Here is an 18,286-nt window from a genome sequence, read left to right as displayed (position 1 = left end):
GCTTCTAGTTGCATGTGCAATGTATTTGTTTATCCTGGGACATGTACATGGAATGCTCATAGAGCTGCCCTTTCTTGTAGCTATATACGTAAATGATATTTCTCACATCCCCTGTGCTACTAATATTACAAATAAAAAAGATCAAATTCCATTCACTCTCACATTATGCAAATATTAATGAGCAAAATACTTGATGAACGGCCTGAACGGGAATAAATCGTGTCACATCATAAAAAACTGGTAAGAGTCGAAAAAAGCAGTGCACTGTGTTTAGAGGGCAGAATTCATCTGACCGAGAAACGTAAAAAAATGACGATATTTGACTCTAATTGCAATTTTTATCTTTTATTTCTATTCAAAAAATTAGTATTCTCGTTTTTGGCTGAAATTATTTTTTCTTTTTGGTGTTTTTTTTCTTCTTTCTCGAGTTCGAAGTAGATAAAGGGTCTCAATCTATTATATTTCGACTAAGATTGTCGCTGACTAATTTTAAAGAACTATGATATTCTGCAAAATTTCTATCAATATCACAAAATGAAAGAAATTTGTCTAATTTACTGTAAAATAGGATTTATATGAATTTAAAGTGTATGAATTGATGAAAATTGTCAATTTTTCTGCTAAAAAATTATACAAATCACGACAAAAGTGTAAAAAAATAGATTTTACCAAGAATGACTACAATAATTTTACTAAATTTTAGCTAAATACTTAGGTATATATATATTTAAAGATACATATATGGAAAATAGGTAAAATATTATTTTAAAGTTTACCTGTCAAATAACCTAGTTTTGCAGTTTTTTTCTCAATTTATAAACTACGAGAAATAGAATACATAATATAATAAAATAAAAACTTACCAAATAGGAAATACTTGCAATGAAATTTTAGATTTTCTTAACTTTTTTTCTTTCCTGTTGATAAATATAAAGAAATAGGAAAAGAAAATCGCCACTTTACTGATTTTTAAACGTTTATCATTTTTTTAGAAAAAACATAATTTTTCTAACTTTTAGAATTTTTTTTAATAATTTTAATCTTTGCAGTAGAATTTTATTTAAAATGTTGGAAATAGTATGAAGAATTTTATTAATTTATGAAATTAAATGTATTATATTAGAATTTTATCGAAATTCTCGAAAATAATTGAATTCTTTCAAGAAAAAATTCAATTTAGTTCAATTATGTATATTAAAATTGTACTGGAAATAATTCTTTCAGGAAAAAATTGAGTTCAATTCAATTTTATTAAAATTTTATCAATTTTACTGAAAATAATTGAATTCCTGCGATGAATTTCATTAAAATTTTTGAAAATAATTAAATTCTTCTCATTTATTAAATTAAAATTGTATAAAAAATATTTTGAATTCTTATAAAAAGTTTTATAAAATTTTTTTTTTTTAATAATGACATTTTTAGGGAAGAATGTTATCAAAATTTTCGAAAATAATTGTATTTTTTTGAAGATTTTTATTATATTAACATGATTAAACTTTTGCGAAATATTTTATTAAACAATTTTTAAAAATAATTGTTTTCTTTTGAGGAATTTTATTAAAATTGGTTTGGAAATAATTGAATTCCTGTAATGAATTTCATTAAAATTTTTGAAAATAATTAAATTCTTTCGAATAGCTTATTAAAATTTGTTGAGAGTAATTGAAGTTTTGCGTTGAATATCTTATACACTTAAACTTTACATATGTATATATTTTACAACAAATGTAAAAATTTGTCATAAAATTCTGTTCATTTCCTGATTTTGTTAACATCTTGAGAATAATTTTTTGTTAAATATTGTAGTTTTTGAAAATCAGTCGGCGACTACTTTAGACGATATTTAATCGATTGACTCGAAAATAAGATCTGAAATTTTCTCTAAAGTAAAAAGAACTTGTCAAAATTGAAGAATTTATTTGAGTTATTATGAACTCTTGATTGGCATATTTAACGATTGGAAAATTGTAAATGAAAACCGCCTCACAGTGCGTTGCGGATGAATACTCCACAATTGGCAGACCGACCAGCGAAATGGTGGGATTCAACGGCAGACAAGTCCTTAATCGTAGGATGCTACAAGCACGGCTATGAGAATTACGACCAGATGAGGGCCGATCCTACGCTTTCTTTCATTTCAAGCTGTCCTCTCCCTTCCCCGACTCAGATACAGACCACTCAAAATAAGTAAGTACAATTTCTTCTCTTGCCACTATTTTTTTTTCTGTTCATGTTTTATTATTTATATGCTCTTGTCCCTTGATCTCAACACTAATTGCATGTTAATATTTATAACCGCTATGTATTTTTGTTGATACATTTTGAGGAGAGAATTTTTTTAGCAGAAGAAAAAAAAATTGTCCACTCGACATCGAATCAGTAAAAATCAAAATGCTTCGCATCAATGTTTACACTATTCACACTTGCTCTAATTTTGCTTTTTTTTAATTGTTAAGGATTTAGGCTTAGACATAATCTGTTGATTATCGAATTCCTTTATTAAAAAAGAAATTGTTCAGTATCAAATCAGGTAAAAATTTTTCCTTTTTGATAAATAAATTATATTAAAATAACAAATTTTTACTATTACAGGGTTGCCACAGGTCAGGGAAATCAGAAAATTCAGGGGAAAGTCGGAAAATGTTATCAAAAGTACTGGAAAAGTATTTAAATTTATAGAATTCGTGTGAAAATTCAAAATTTTGGTATCCAGCAACATTTGATAATAGCAAAAGCATTTAATTCTTCTTGATTTTTTTTATTCGCCTTATAAACTTTAAAATCACCGAGAATTTTAATACGAAACCTTAAATTTTTTCTACTTCTGACATTAATTTATTCTTAAAAATAATTGAATCGAAAAACCGTCATAAATTAATTAATGTTATTTAAAAAATAATTTTACTCAAAAATTCCAAAAATTATTAATTTTAGAAAAGTTGCATTCAACAATTTTTACAAATATAGAATTTCAAAAGATTTCCGATTGAAATTTTGGAACATTTGAATTTTAATTAATTTTAATTAAAAATTCCGAAGAAGTTTGTGTTTAAAAACTATTTATTTACAATTTGTTGAAATTAGTTGAATTTTTCAATAGATATATTTATTTGTTTATTCATTCAGAGTACTGAATTGGGAAATTAAGTTTTTTCTTTAGATAATTCAATTCACAAAGAATTTTATAAAAAAGTTTTAAAAATAATTGATTTAGAAAAGAATTTTAGTTATAAATTCTAGAAAATAATTGAATTGAAATCTTGAAAATAATTTTAGAAAAGTTACAGTAGAAATTCTTATAATGTAAATTATTATTTAAATTTTAAATGATTTGAGAATTGAAATTATTGAAATTTTTAATTAGAAAGAAAATCTTAAATTCTATAGAACAAAAATAATAATAATAATAATAATTAAATATTCATGTGAAAAAAAAAATTTTATTAAATTTTTTAGAACGTTTAGTTGTTTTATATAATTTCTTTTTTATAGGATTTATTTCGTGATAAGTTCAATTAAAAAAATTAAATTGCAAATAGAAATTATTTTCAATAGTTTTTCAATTAAAAATATTAAAAAACTCAGGTATTTTCAGTTCAATTTTATGAAATTTTAATTATTTAAAAACTATTCAGTGTTACGAAAATAAAATTCAAATTTAAAAAAAGCAATTTTTTTAAAAATTGTTGTCTTAAAATACTCGATAACTTTCAAATATTTTAATAAAATTCTTTAAATTTTCAATTATTTTTAGTTTAATTTTATGAATTCCAATTATTCAAAAAATTTAAATTAAATATTATTAAAATTTTGATTATATTAAATAATAAAATTTAAATTTAAAGGAAAACTTATTTTTTCAATTGAGGCCTTGGATCCAATAACTCGCCCGACGCTCGGAGGAACGCGCAACTGCCAGTCAGTGAGCAGTGAGCGCCTCTGGGCCACTCACTGCTACCCGACTGGTATTAGCGCGTGTCTTCGAGCGTCGGGCGAGTTATTGGATCCAAGGCCTCAATTAAAGTCTTAAAAAACTCGCTTACTTTAAAAAATTTAAATAAAATTCTTTAAATTTTATGAACTTTCAATTATTTAGAAACTTTTTAATTCATCATTTTAAAATATTTTATTATGTTAAACAATTTTTTTTTATATTTATAAAGATTTCAATTGTTAGTCTTAGTAAATTTAAATACAAAATTTTAAATCGAACTCTTTAAAAATTCCATTTTATTTTAGATACATTTTCTATTTCTTTAGTGTCCAGCCACCTTTGAAAATATTAGGATTTAATTCTTCTTAAATTTTGTCTTTTCGTTGTTTAAAAAAAAAATTTAATTACCAAGAATTGCATAATAAAAAAACTTTAAATTATTTATATTTATGATAATTAATTAACTTTACAGAATATGGAATTTAATTCTTTAAGAACCATAAATTATTTAACGAATAATTTTACTGAAAAATTTCAAAAATAATTGAATTTCAAAAGAGTTGCTTTTACAATTTTTATAAATAATTATATTTTAAAAGGTTTTAAATTAAAATTTTAGAAAATTTGAATTTTAAATAATTTTAATTTAACGAAAAAGTTATTTTTTGAAAGCATTTTATTTCAATTTTTTAGAAATTGCAAGTTGAATTTTTGAATAGATTCAGTACCTAATTTAAGTGAAAAATAAATTTTTTTTCTTTCAATAATTGAGTTCACAAAGAATTTTCACAGAAATTGTTAAAAATAATTAATTTAGAGAAGAATTTTAGTTGTAATTGTAAAAAATAATTGAATTAATAGGACCTCTAAAAACTCCAAATAATAGTTTTCGACGTTAACTTCAGGGATTTTTTTTATTTAATTATTTTTAGAGTGAATAAGAATATTCTTCAGTATCAGGGAAGAAGTCAAAATTCTATCTGGAAATCAGGGCAAAGTCAGGGAGAAAGAAAATAAAATTTTTGTGGCAATCCTGAATTACAAATTTTTACTAAATTATAAATTTGTACTACTTGCAAATTTGATAGAAATTTGAATTTAACAGCAATTTTCAATTAGTTTATTACTCATAATAATAAATAATATCTTTTCGTAGAAGAGAAAAAATTGCAAGAAAAAAAGTATTTTTATTAAAGAGTTCTTTATCATCGGGAATACGTAAATTGTAGAAATAAGTTTCTAGAGTTAAAGGAACGCATTATTTTTTAAATCAGGGAGGAAAGCAGTTTAGAAACCGAGATCGAAGAAGGTGAGTCGTCTGGTATAATGAAGGAGTGCAAGGATTTGGATAAATTCGGAAGAGTCACTCCTGCTGATTCGCCAGCGATTTCCAGCAAGGCTGATACTCCAGTTCCGGAAGCTGGAAGCAGTCACGACGGTAATGAACAAATTATGGAGGATGAAAAAAATTGGCCCTCAGTCGTCGATCTCAATACACGATTACGTCGAGTTATCACCTCTTATCAACGAAATGTCAAGAAAGAGGACGTGAATAAAACCTTTCCCAAGGGAAAAATCGGCGAGGGAGAGACGAGTAATCATCAGGGTACAATGATTGAACCTCCTTTAAATATGCAAGGATGGGATTTACAGCAACTTGCCATGTATTTATTGGTTAGTATTATTCATTTTTTTCTTACTTTTTAAATAACTGACAATTTATATCTTAAATTAAATCCTGGGACTAAGTAAAGAGACTCGAATTCTAATTCTAAATTAAAATACAAACAATAATTTTTATTGTGTTATTAATTTTTTGGCACCTTTTAAATAACTGACAAATTAAATGTTAAATTAAAAAAAGACAAATTAAATATTAAATTAAGAAAACTGACAAATTAAATATTAAATCCTGGAGTAAAATAAAGAAATTCTAATTCTAATTCTAAATTAAAAGAAAAACCAAAATTTTTATAATAATTATATGGATTTTATGGATTAAATTAATGATTTTGTATTTTTTTCCGTAGAAAATGGAGAGGAGGGAAAAAATGGAAGCTATGGTGAAGGAAAGGGAACGAACACGTATCGAGGAGCAAAAAGCCAAGTGGACTCGTCGCGAGGAAAGTGAATTTTTACGTGTAATTTCTACTTATGGTGTCAATTATGATAGAAAAAAGGCTCAATACGACTGGACGAAATTCAAGAGTATCGCTCGATTTGACAAAAAGACGGACAACGATCTCACGGACTATTACATGTCTTTTAGAGCGATGTGCAAAAAGGTTTGCAGTTCAAAGGCAAATGAGGAAGAAGGTACGTTTAGAATCATTCTAAAAAAAAGAATTCTTAATTTCTATTTAATTTAATTTATAGACTTCGTACTCATCTACTAAAACCAAGTATTTACTACTTTTTTAAAGATTTTTTTAAAACATTTTTCGAAATTCAATTATGTTTTAAACCTTTTTCAAAATTCAATTATTCTCAATATCTACTATTTTAATACAAAAAATTTTAAAAGAATCCAATTATTTTAAAAAAATGTATAAAGTTCTTTGCCAACATTCTCAGGTTTTCAATTATTTTTAATACAATTTTAAATAAATTACTCGAAAAATGCAATTATTTTTAAAAGTTTTTATTAAAATCCTTCAAAAGAAATCAATTATTTTCCAAAATATTGATATAATTTGTTTATTAGAATTAAATTAGAATTAAATTAGAATTAAATTTCTCAAAAGAATTAAATATTTTCAAAAATTCTAAGAAAGTTCGTCGCAAGAATTAAATTATTTTTATAAATAATAAAATTCTTCCCAGGCATTCAATTATTTTTAATAATTTTAATAAATTTCGTTGCAAGAATTCAATTATTTTCATTATAACTAATAAAATTCTTCTCAAGCATTTAATTATTGGAAATAATTTAAATAAATTTCGTTGTAAGAATTCAATTATTTACATAACTAATAAAACTTATCGCAGCATTTTAAGAATTTATAATAAAATTGAATTTAATTTTTTCTTGACAGAATTAATTTATTTTCGAATATTTTATTAAAACTCTTCCGAAGAATTCAATAAGTTTTAGAAATTTTAATAAAATTCGTCCCAAAAATTGAATTATTTTTATAAGTTATAAAGTTCTTCGGCAAAATTAAATTATTTTCAATATTTTTAAAATTTAATTAAAATTTTTTTTAAATTCTTTAGAAGGATTCAGTTATTTTTAGTTTAATTTTAATTCAATTCTTTGAAAGAATTTAAATTGTCATTGAAACAATTGAATTTGTATTTTTACAAATTTTAATTCATAAATAATAAAATTCGTCGCTGGAATTAAGTTAGTTTCAAGTTATTTTTAATAAAATTTCTTAAAAGAATTCAATTTTTTCAAAAATTTTGATAAATTTTTTTTATTAGAATTTAATTATTTTCAATACATTTTTAATAAAATCCCTTGAAACAATTCAATTATTTTCAAAAATTATAGTAAAATTCTTTGAAACAATGCAATTATTTTTAAAAAAATTTAATAAAATTTATCGTAAAAATTGAATTATTTTTATAAGTTATACAATTTTTCGGAGATTTAAATTATTTTCAATACAATTTTAATAAAATTTCTTGATAGAATCCAATTCCTTTTTAAAAATTTTAATAAAATTCATTTAAATAATTCAATTACATTGAAAAACTTTTATAAAATTCTTCACTAAAATTTAATTACTTTTTGTACAATTTGAATTAATTTTCTTTAAAGAATTTAATTGTTCTGAGAAGTTTGTAATAAAGTTCTTCGAAACATCTTTTAATGTTAAATAAAGCTACTTATTCAATTATTTTTTACAATTTTAACAAATTACGTTACAAGAATGAAATTATTATTATATTATTTTTAGGAATATTAATGAAATTCTTCGCAAGAATTGAATTATTTTTATAAGTTATAAAATTCTTCGGAAGAATTAAATGATTAAATTTTTGGAAGAATTACAATTGTAATTTTTAGAAATAGTTATATTTCAAAAAGATTTACATTGAAATCATTGAAAATATTTTAATTTGTTTTTAATAGCTTTTGCTACTTTTTTAAAAATTAATTATCGAGTACGAATCCTGAATTTAGAGAGAAAGAAAGAATTTAACTTGTTATCTTTACAGATTCAACAGAAATGTCAGTGGAGCATTTAAGTCCCATTAAGGCTCGACAAATACTCGATCGAGTTGATCTACTGAGCAAAATTCGCGAAGACATTCTCTCTCATCCGCATCTGGAGGAACGACTCTTGCTCTGTCAACCATCGGCAGATACGCCCGAATGGTGGCAAGCGGGAAAACACGACAAGGAACTTCTTCTTGGTGCAGCAAAACACGGCTTGGGTCGAACTGATATAACAATCTTGAACGATCCCGATTTTTCGTTTCACAAAATTCTCGGCAAAAGTATTTACAACAGCGTTCAAGTGGCAAAAAATATCGAGAAAGCCGAGAAGGCAATCAAATTAGAAAATAGAGACGATATTCTGAAATTCGACAAAGACGAAATTTTGGTTAAATTAGAAAAAGGTGAAGGCACTTTGAAAATTGAAAAAGTTGGAATCAAGAAGGATAAAGACACACAGGCGAGTGAGAAAAAAGTCGAAGTCTTGGGTAATGACAAGGGACAAGTCGAAATGACTCTTGTTAAATCGGAGTCCTTCGCTGAAAGTAAATTGGAAAATATCGCTGCTAATAACGGTCTTACTATCACTACCGTCAAGGCAAAATCACCTGAAAAGGAAATTCCGATCTCGAAAATGGAAACCGATGTCGAGAAAGCAGAACCAAAAGAGGAAGAAGAGAAAGAAAAGGAGGAGAAAACTTCTGACGAAAAGGAACTGACGGCGGAAGCCGAGAAAGAAGATCAGGAACAAAGTGAGAAAAAGTCGAAGAACGAGGAAGAAAATACCGAAAAAGTAGCTTCTGATGAATCTGAAAAAATTATGGAAACTAAGGAAGAGAAGAGCGAAGAGAAAGCGATTTCCGAGAATGAAGATAAAGCCGAAACAAAAGATGTTGAGGAAAAGAAGGAAAATGAGAAAGAAGGGGAAAAGTCCCCTGAAATTGAGATGGAAATCTCAAAAGAAGGGGAGATGGAAAAAGAAAAGGAGAACGAGAAAGAAAATGAGAAAGAATGCGAAAAAGAGAAAGAAAGCGAAAAAGAGAAAGAAAGTGAAAAAGAGAAAGGAAGAGAAAAAGACCAAGGGGAAAACAGTGGAGAAGAAAAGGTGAAGATCGAAAATTCTGAAGAAGCCTCAAAAGAAGTAAAAGTCGAAGAGACTATTTCCAAAGCAGAAGAAACCGTCAAAGAAGAGGAAGTAAAAATACAAGAACAAAAAGAAATCGACAAAGCACCAATCGCAAAAGTCGAAGATAAATGCAGCGTTCAAGCTGCCGAATTGAAAGCAATGTTCCCCGATCTAGAAGTAATTCAACCCCTCTCGAGATTGACGCAAGTCGATACATTTGTCCTTCGCGATAAGGCAATTGACTACAATGAACCGACCGTCGCTCAATTACTCGCTCACAGTTATCAGTCCTCAATAAAATGGCCCAAGGAGCACGCAATCGAGGCGCGTTTACGTCACATTGTACACGCCGTCGAGCAAAAAGAATGGCCCGTCACCGTCAATTTCACTGCCGGCGATGAAATCGAAACTGTCAACGAAAAAGATAATTCTGAAGTGATCACAATAACAACTGATCACGGCATTTCAAGATCACTCGCCGCCGTTAATAATATTGCAGCGGCAGCAGCAGCCGCTAAGAAGCGCAAGCGACACATTGCCATTGATGTTGAAACGGAACGAGCCAAGTTGCATGCACTTTTGAATAGTAGTCATATGACCACACAACCGCCGGTTCCATTGACGAAGCCGCCAATTCTTTCTGGCAATGCAAATTGGGAAGCGAACGAGGAGTCACAATCGGAGGAATCGAGGCGTTCGACTCCCGTTCAACCGCCACCGGCTCATCAGCAGACGAGAACACCGGCTATGCCGTTTGACTTGAAGTACACTCTCCAGGGAAAAACTACTGTCATTCCCGGTACTTCGAGTACATTGACACCTATTGATCTATCAGCTGGGTAAGTTATATTCCAAATAAATTAAATTCCAAATTTAAATTCGTATCGACTCAAAACTAAATTAAAAACAAAAATTTAGTTTCGTGTCGACTCGAAACTAAATTAAAAAAATAAATTTAGTTTCGTGTCGACTCGAAACTAAATTAAAAAAATTAATTTAGTTTCTTCGCAAAAACTCAATTATCTTCATAAATAATGAAATTCTTCGCAGGAATTTATTTATTTTCAAAAATAAAAATTATTTGCTCTCGAAAGAATTCAATTTTTTTTTAAATTTAATAAAGAAAAATTAAATTTAATTGAATTAAAAAAGAATTTAATTATTTTCAAAAATAAAAATATTCTTCGCAAGAATTCAATTACATATCTTCATAAATTGTTAGGGTGTGCGAGTGAGTGTAGACGAATTTATCGAAACAAAGTATTTATTAAATAAACCGAGATTAACAAATTACAATGAATGTAATTCAACATGAACTGAATGAATGAACTGAACAAAAGATTCTGTGAATGTGTGTTGTAAGTGAAAGAAAAAGAAAGGCGATTGAAGCGCCACAGGAAGGAAATTAAATTATTTTTAATATTATTTAATTAGAATATCTCGAAAGAATCAAATTATTTTAAGAAATTTCAATTACATTCTTCTCAAAGAGATTCAATTATTGGCGAATATATTGAATTGAACTCAATTATTTTCAAATAAATTTTAATTAGATTTTTTAAAACTATTGAATTACTTTTAATATCATTTTAATTAAATTCTCCAAAACAATTGGATTGTCTTCAAAAAATATAATTAAAATTGTATTAAAAGTAATTCAATTGTTTTAAAGAATCTAATTGAAATTGATTTGAAAATAATTGAATTGCATTTTTACAAAGAATTTTACCAAATATTTGACAATAACAAAATTGTGATTGAATTGAAAATAATTGAGTGCCTCCGAAGAATTTTATAATTTATGAAAATAGTTCAATTCTTACCATAAAATTATTAGAATTTTAAAAAATAATTGATTTGTTTTAAAAAAATTATTAAAATGTTTGAAAATCATTAATTTTTTTCAAGAAATTTAATTAAAAATGTATTAAAAATAATTAAATTCTAATAAAGAAATTTTATCAAAATTTTTAAAAGAATTAAATTCTTTTAAGAAATTTTATTAAAATTGTCTTGAAATTATGAATTGAATTTGTGCGAAGCATTAGTTTATTTATGAAAATAACAAAATAAAAAATAAGAGAAAAATTAACCTAAAATTGTTAAAATTGCCAATTCAATTGTTTTCAAGAAAAATTTAAATTTATTCGAGGAATCGAAGTAATATTTTACTGAAAAAAATTCAATTCTTCGAAAGGATTGTATGGAAATTTTTGAAAATAAAATAATTTTAATTTAATTTTTTCAAGCAATTTTTAAAAAGTTTTTAAATAGAATTGAATTTTATTAAAAAAAAGTTTGTTAACATTGTATTGAAAATAATTGAATTTCTTTAAAAAATTGTAATATTTCTGAAAATAATTGGATTCTTGCGAAGAATTTTATTATTTACGAAAATAATTGGATTTTTGCGAAGAATTTTATTATTTGCGAAAATAATTGAATTACTTCAAGGAATTTTGTTAATATTTTAGAAAATAAAGTTATAATTAATTAGTAAGTGAATTTTTTTAATTTTGAATCTCAAATCATCAAAAATTGAAGTTGATATTTGAAAATAAAAGAATTTGAAATTTGCGTAAAAATTAGCAGATAATTATAATTAAATTGGAATTTTCCATTTCTTACGTTTTCGATACATTTTAGATATCCTAAACCAGCCACGGAGCCAACTAAAGACATAATGAACGAAGTGCAAGATTTCTCGATGCCAAACAAGGTTAAACAAATCAGTAGCAATAAGGGAAAACTGGACAGTATGTTGGACAAATTGATGAAGAGGAAGAATTGCGTAAGTAGAATATTTAGTTTTCCTGTTTTTCCTTCTATTTCGAGCAGAGTTTACAGTTGTCTAAATTAAAAATTTCTAAATTTCTAATAAATAAAATATTTATAAAATTCTCAATTCATTAGCCGACTGATGAGCCCGTCGTTGGTAAGGAAAAGAAACGACGAAAATTGGATGAAATCGTACTGGGATTAAGTGCGGCGAAGGAACAACAGAGTAGCCATTATCCGGAACATGGAAAGAAAAGCACAATAACGCCGAACGTCACTGTAACACCGACTTCGGCACCAATTGGTCTTCCCACTCCGCCAACGCCTCTATCGCAAAAACCATTTTCAATCACCGTCACATCGATTCCATCATCGCGTGCATCTGGCTCATCGTCCAGTGTACCGCCACCCTCTATACATTCGCACAAAGACAATTTCTCCGCTTTGTTCGCACAGGCGGAACAACAGAATCGTGAACTCGCCAAGAAGCAGCATCAACATCAACAACAACAACAGCAGCAACACGCCTATAATTCCGTGCATGCCTCACCATCGTCATCGTCATCGTCGAGTCATCGAAAGAATTACGAGGCAATGATTGCCGACATTCACAAAGTCGCCGAATATTCCTCGAAAGTTGGTTCCTATTCGCACGAAGCCAAAGTCAATAAATGGCTCGCCGAACAAACAGCAATGTCGGAGCAATTAAACGCCGAGTACCTGAATGCCCCCAGACGAAGGAGACCGCGTGTCGATCCTTCTGCGCTCAATTGGAAGAATTTAACCGGCGAGGAGAATGTCGCCGTCATCAATAGATTGACCGGCAAAAAGGTAATTGTCCTTTTCTTCCTAAAAACTCCTGAAAACATTGGGAGCATCCATAAATAACCTTTTCACGATTTGGGGTGGGGGGGGGGGGGGGGGGGGTTGAAAAATGCAACTGATTGCAACAAGGGGGGAGGTGGGTGATTTTGAAATGTATCGTTGCAAAATTTTTTTTTAATATTATTATAAATTATTATTGTTGTGTAAATCATTATCAGAGTTAATTTTAATAAATAATAAATATATGAAAAATAAGAAAAATTACTTCATTAATCCAAAAAAATAATATAATTCTTATTTTTGGGGGTATAAGTCATTTTTGCAACGTTATATTTAGGGGGGGGGGTGTTGGTAATTTGTAACCAAATGCAACGAAGGGGGGGGGGGGTCAAAAAACCCGCAAATCAGTGTAACGTTATTTATGGATGATCCCATTTTGTTTTTGCTTTAAACTCAAAATTTTCAGCATCATTTTTGAGTTTATTTTTATTTTACGCTTCGCACTCGATAATTAATTTTTAAAAAGTAGCTTTCAGACCAAAGAAACTGGCTATTGAAAACTTAAATTTGGCAACTAAAAAAACTCGATTTAAACGATTCACAAAAATTTGATTCTGATTTTCTTCTAATTTTCATTAAAAATATTTACCTTTTCCCTCATATTGCAAACTTCAATATTCTAAATAATTAATCAAATAATTTAATTTTTTAAAATTATTTACGGGAATTTAACAAACATTTTAATTACAGTTTTTCAAATGACTAATTTTTTCCATAATTTCCAAGTTAAATTACATTCAAGACTTGAATAATTTTTGTTAAATAACTATTTAAATACTTGTTTCTTTTTCCACAGGAATAAAAATATTTTTAATGATTACTGTGTAAAATCTTTTTGAAAATTAACAATTTCTAAAAATTACAACTAATACTTCCAAAATTCAATAATTTAATTGTTCAAATTTTTAAATAAAACTATTCAAAATTTTAGTCATTTTTTAAGAAAATAATAAATTAATTATTTTACAAAGAATTTTCTATTTATGAAGATAATTAAATTTTTTACAAAAAAAGTTTATTCAAATTCAAGCTTTTGAAAATAATGGAAGTACAGTGAAGAATTTTATTATTTATGCAGATAATTGAATTCTTGCCAAGTATTTTATTAACATTTTTGAAAATAAATTAATTTTTGCGAAGAATTATATTAAAATCCTTGAAATTTATTTAATATTTTTAATGAATTGAATTAATATTGTATTGAAAATAATTTAATTCTTATAAAGAATTTTAACAAAACTTTTTAAAGTAATTAAATACCTACATTTGAAGAAATTTTTTAAAATAATTTAATGCAGTCAAGAAATTCTATAAATTGAATTAAAAATAATTTTATTAATTTATTTTATTAAAATACTTGAAATCCTGCGATGAGTTTTATTAGTTATGAAAATAATTTAATTCTTTTAACGAAATTCATTAAAAGATGTTGCGAAGAATTTTATTACAAACTTTTTAAAGTAATTTAATTCTTTCAAGGAGATTAATTAAAATTGAATAAAAAGTAATTGAATTTTATTAAAGCAGTAGTTAATTTTTGAAAAATTCTTTGAAATAATTGAATCGTTTCTAAGAATTTTATTAAAATTTTTTGAGAATAATTTTTTTATTTCAACTTTCGAATTTAAACAGGGAATTTAATGTGGTAACAATTTGAAAAAAGTAGCTTTTAGAGTCAGAAATCTAAAAAAAAGTATCCAAATATATAGTATCAAATCGTAAAAACAAGTAGTAAATAGTTGGTATTAGTAGATGAGTGTGTTTGTAAAGTCATGAATTATTTTTGAATTATCATGAAACTATTTTGAATCGCAGGTGACTGGAAGTAAGGCTCCTCAATTAAAGCGTCTAGGACAATGGTTGATGGAGAATCCAATGTTCGACGTGGATCCAAAATGGGCCGAATTGGTGAAAGAACGTGGAAATCTTCCTCACGATCTGCAGAAGAGACTACCGGGTTCCGAGCGAAATGGCAACAAAGGAAAGAGTCCAGGAAGACCGCCAATGATGCCGAGTCCAACTGGTCAACAATCGGTGAATCCAGCAAATCTCGCGGCCACATCAATGGCGTCGAGTCTTAATTTCCCAGCACTCACGAACATCAACAGTTCGATTCTCTCAGGACTCAACCTCGGGAATTTTGATCCGAAGAACAATCCTCTCCTCATTCCGTTCGGTGGTCTACCAAATCTAGGCGCCCTCGGTGGCCTGGGTAACCTCGGCAGTCTGAGTAACATGAGTCTGACAAATTCCCTCTTTGCCAATCTCGCCGGTCTCGGTCTGCCCTCCCTCGCCGGAATGGAGGCCGCACTCGGAGCAACCGCAACCAGCACAGCCGACACGAACGTCGTCACATCCGCGAGCAGCAACAAGCTATCAACCAGCACCAGTAGTTCTAGCAAATCACGCACCAAAATGGAACCGCCGACCAGCAAATCATCAGCACCATCGACATCGACCGCCTCAAGTCTACCCACAACCGCACCGTTCCCCTTCTTCTTCACGAATCCTAGCCTGCTCTACACTCCCCTAGGTCTCGGTGGTCTGGGTCCCGGCGGTCTCGGCCCCTTCTCCATGCAGCCCGGCAACGTCTCCTCCACCTACGAAAGTCTCGCGCAATGCGGTTTGCTCAACACCCCCACGTCCAGTGCATCCACATCCTCCTCTCGAAAATCCACCTCCGCATCGACCTCGAGTTCAAGGCGCGATCCCGAACCCATGAAGCGCAAGGAACCCGAGAAGAAGCCCCGCTATCCCACCGATGGCACCAGTTTACAGCAGTTCGTCGAGAACGCCCAGCACGAGGAGCGCAAACGAATCGAGGCCCAAGAGAAGCGCGAAGCCATCGAACTCAGCGAAATCGCCGACCTATCGGCCCGAATCGAACGAAAAACCAAGGAACAAGAAATGAAGGAGGCTCTCGAGCAGCTCAGTAGATCCAGCGCCGAACTACTCACCCGCAACTTCATCGACGAACGCCCCGCCAAACGGGGCCGAAGTTCCGATCCTCCAGAACCACAAATTCCCCCCTCACTCCAGGTCACCCTTGAGCCCGTCTCCAAGAAGCCGAAACCGAGCGAGAAAGTGGAAAGGGCCCCCGAGTTGATGAAAATCATCGAAAGGGCTGAAAGGCCCGAAAGGATCGAAAGGATCGAAAGGATCGAGAAAATTGATAAGGGCGAAAGAAGTGAAAAAGCCGAGAGAATCGATAAAGGCGAGAGAGTCGAAAAAGTCGAAAAAGTCGAAAAAGGCGAAAAAGGCGATAGAATCGAAAAAGGCGACAGAATCGAAAAAGACGACAAAAGCGAAAGAATCGAAAAGGGCGAAAGAATCGAGAAAAGCGAAAGAATCGAAAAAAGCGAAAGAATCGAAAGATCCGAAAAAGCTCCGGAAGCGAAAATAATTGAACAAAAGGAGTCGAAAGTCGAGGAGGAGGCGAAAATGGTGGAAGTGGAAGCGCCACCAACACCGGAAGTAATCGCCCCGATTCCAAAGGAAGAAGAAGCATTAGGAAAAGAGGAGGAAATTGAAAAAGAGAAGAAAACCACAGCGCCAGCAAAAGACGAAACCGAACCACAAGTAACAGTCGAAACGAATTTACCAGTTGCGACAACGACGACGACGTCGTCGACGACAAATTTGACAAAAGCCGATGAGGAGGAAACAAAGTGTCAAAAAACAAAAAAACCACGCGGTGGTAAACGATTGAGTGTTGAACCACCGCCGGAGAGAAAGAATCTACGTTCCAGCGCGGGACGACAAGCGCGAGCAGCCGCCGAACGTCAAGCGCGAATGGAAGGTGAACAACACGCTGAACATCAAGAAACTCATGGTTCGGGTGAGTGAGGACACGTTAAAAAGTTAACAAGTGTTATTAGTGATGATAACGCGAGTGCACAACGTAAAACTACAGTTCCGCCCAAAAACACTAAAAAAGTTGTTGTTGTTGTTGAAAAAAAAGTGATCGTCCGACGTTCGACACGATCGACAAAAAAGAAGAAGAACTCTAACATTTAGAGAAATTCTTCGAAAAACTCTGATAATAGTGAAATTATTTAACAAAAAAAAAAGATGAAAAACAGGAACGAAAAAATTTGGCTAAATAGAATATAAATAATAAACGTGATAAGGCAAAAAAAAATACGATTACTATCGTAAATTCTTTTTTGCGTGATGATGAAATAAATTCTTAATTACATAATAACGTTGTAATGAAATATAATTTTTGTTAAATTTACTATCTTTTTCCAACGCATTGGTTTCGACCAAGGACTGTTTTATATAACTGCGCTATTATTATAATATTATTAACATTATTATATATATTATATATATTATCGCATAATAATTGTAATAGTGCGAAGACCGTAAATCAAGTAATTAACTTAAAGAAAAAAAACGAAAGTGTAAATATTTTACGATCCGCCTAGATATCATAAGTAAATCGTGTACTTGGAAAAAGTGTATATAATGCAGTGTACTTTTAATTATAATATTAGGTAAAATAATAAAAAAAAACGGCTTCTTTTGTTGTTTGCAAGTATTTTCGTTAATCTTTTTCTGTTTGAACGAAAAGCTTGAGTTTTTTTTAAAGAAAATAGGTGATGACTTTGTTCGACAAAAATCAAGTGTGTGACGAAAAATTTTTTTCCATGAATAGCTGCTTGAAATTTCAAAAAAATTTTCTTTTACGACATTTTACGAAATACTTTTATATATACTGTTTTTTTTCTTTTTTCTGACAAATTTTTTTCTTTGCCTACTCGATGAAATGATAAAAATTTTAATTTATACACTATTTTTGAATGAATTTATTTTATTTTTTAAAATATTTTTCTCATGCTTCTTTCTTTTTTTAAAGAAATAAATTGACAGACAGATTTTTTGACTTGAGCAGCTGTCAAATTGAGAAATGTTGTTTCTCGTTAAAAATTTGACTTATATTTGAATTTTCTGTAAATTTTCAGAATGTTTAAAAAAAGGAAATAAAAAAAATAAATAAAAATCAACTGTACTATTTGTGTCAATTTTACATGTACGCTTTTGTGTTTAACAAAAAAGAAATTTCATGAATGCGCTTGGCTGTGTTTTTAAATTTCAGCATTTTTGTTTCCAATATATTTAAAAATTATTATTATTATATATAAAAAAAGTTTCGGTTGTGATTTAAGTCTGTTTATTGTCAATAATGAATGAGAAAAAAAAGGAAAAAAAAATTGTAATTAATTTTTAGACAATTCAAACTGAAAATAACGAAATGCAATAGGTGTAATAAAGTGACGAAATGTAACTTTCTGAAATTTGTAGTGTTCTGAAAAAAGTGAATTTCTTAAAAATAAAAATAATTACAAGTTCCAATTTTGCATTTTTATTACATAATTTATTTTTTCGA

At 29.2% G+C, this 18,286-nt stretch overlaps 1 protein-coding gene across 6 annotated transcripts in view; it reads left to right on the top strand.

Moving 5' to 3' along the window:
* The window catches only part of LOC122509786 (chromodomain-helicase-DNA-binding protein 7), a 56,361-nt gene extending 38,109 nt beyond the window's left edge, over positions 1–18,252 (top strand). For 5 of the 6 annotated variants that reach the window (XM_043624028.1, XM_043624027.1, XM_043624030.1 and 2 more), the window contains 7 exons: positions 1,993–2,190; positions 5,212–5,611; positions 5,968–6,253; positions 8,105–10,070; positions 11,878–12,022; positions 12,145–12,840; positions 14,710–18,252. In XM_043624028.1, the coding sequence (XP_043479963.1) occupies positions 1,993–2,190; positions 5,212–5,611; positions 5,968–6,253; positions 8,105–10,070; positions 11,878–12,022; positions 12,145–12,840; positions 14,710–16,740 (5,722 nt within the window). In that variant the 3' untranslated portion in view covers positions 16,741–18,252. The remainder of the gene's footprint in view (positions 1–1,992; positions 2,191–5,211; positions 5,612–5,967; positions 6,254–8,104; positions 10,071–11,877; positions 12,023–12,144; positions 12,841–14,709) is intronic. The other variant, XM_043624031.1, reaches the window with a different exon arrangement.
* Positions 18,253–18,286: the final 34 nt, after the last annotated feature.

The sequence above is a fragment of the Leptopilina heterotoma genome, unplaced genomic scaffold (genome assembly GCF_015476425.1).
Source record: "Leptopilina heterotoma isolate Lh14 unplaced genomic scaffold, ASM1547642v1 Lhet_63, whole genome shotgun sequence".
Lineage (NCBI taxonomy): Eukaryota > Metazoa > Arthropoda > Insecta > Hymenoptera > Figitidae > Leptopilina > Leptopilina heterotoma.
Note: the sequence above shows the minus strand (reverse complement) of the source record. Positions and strands in the feature narration are given on the sequence as shown.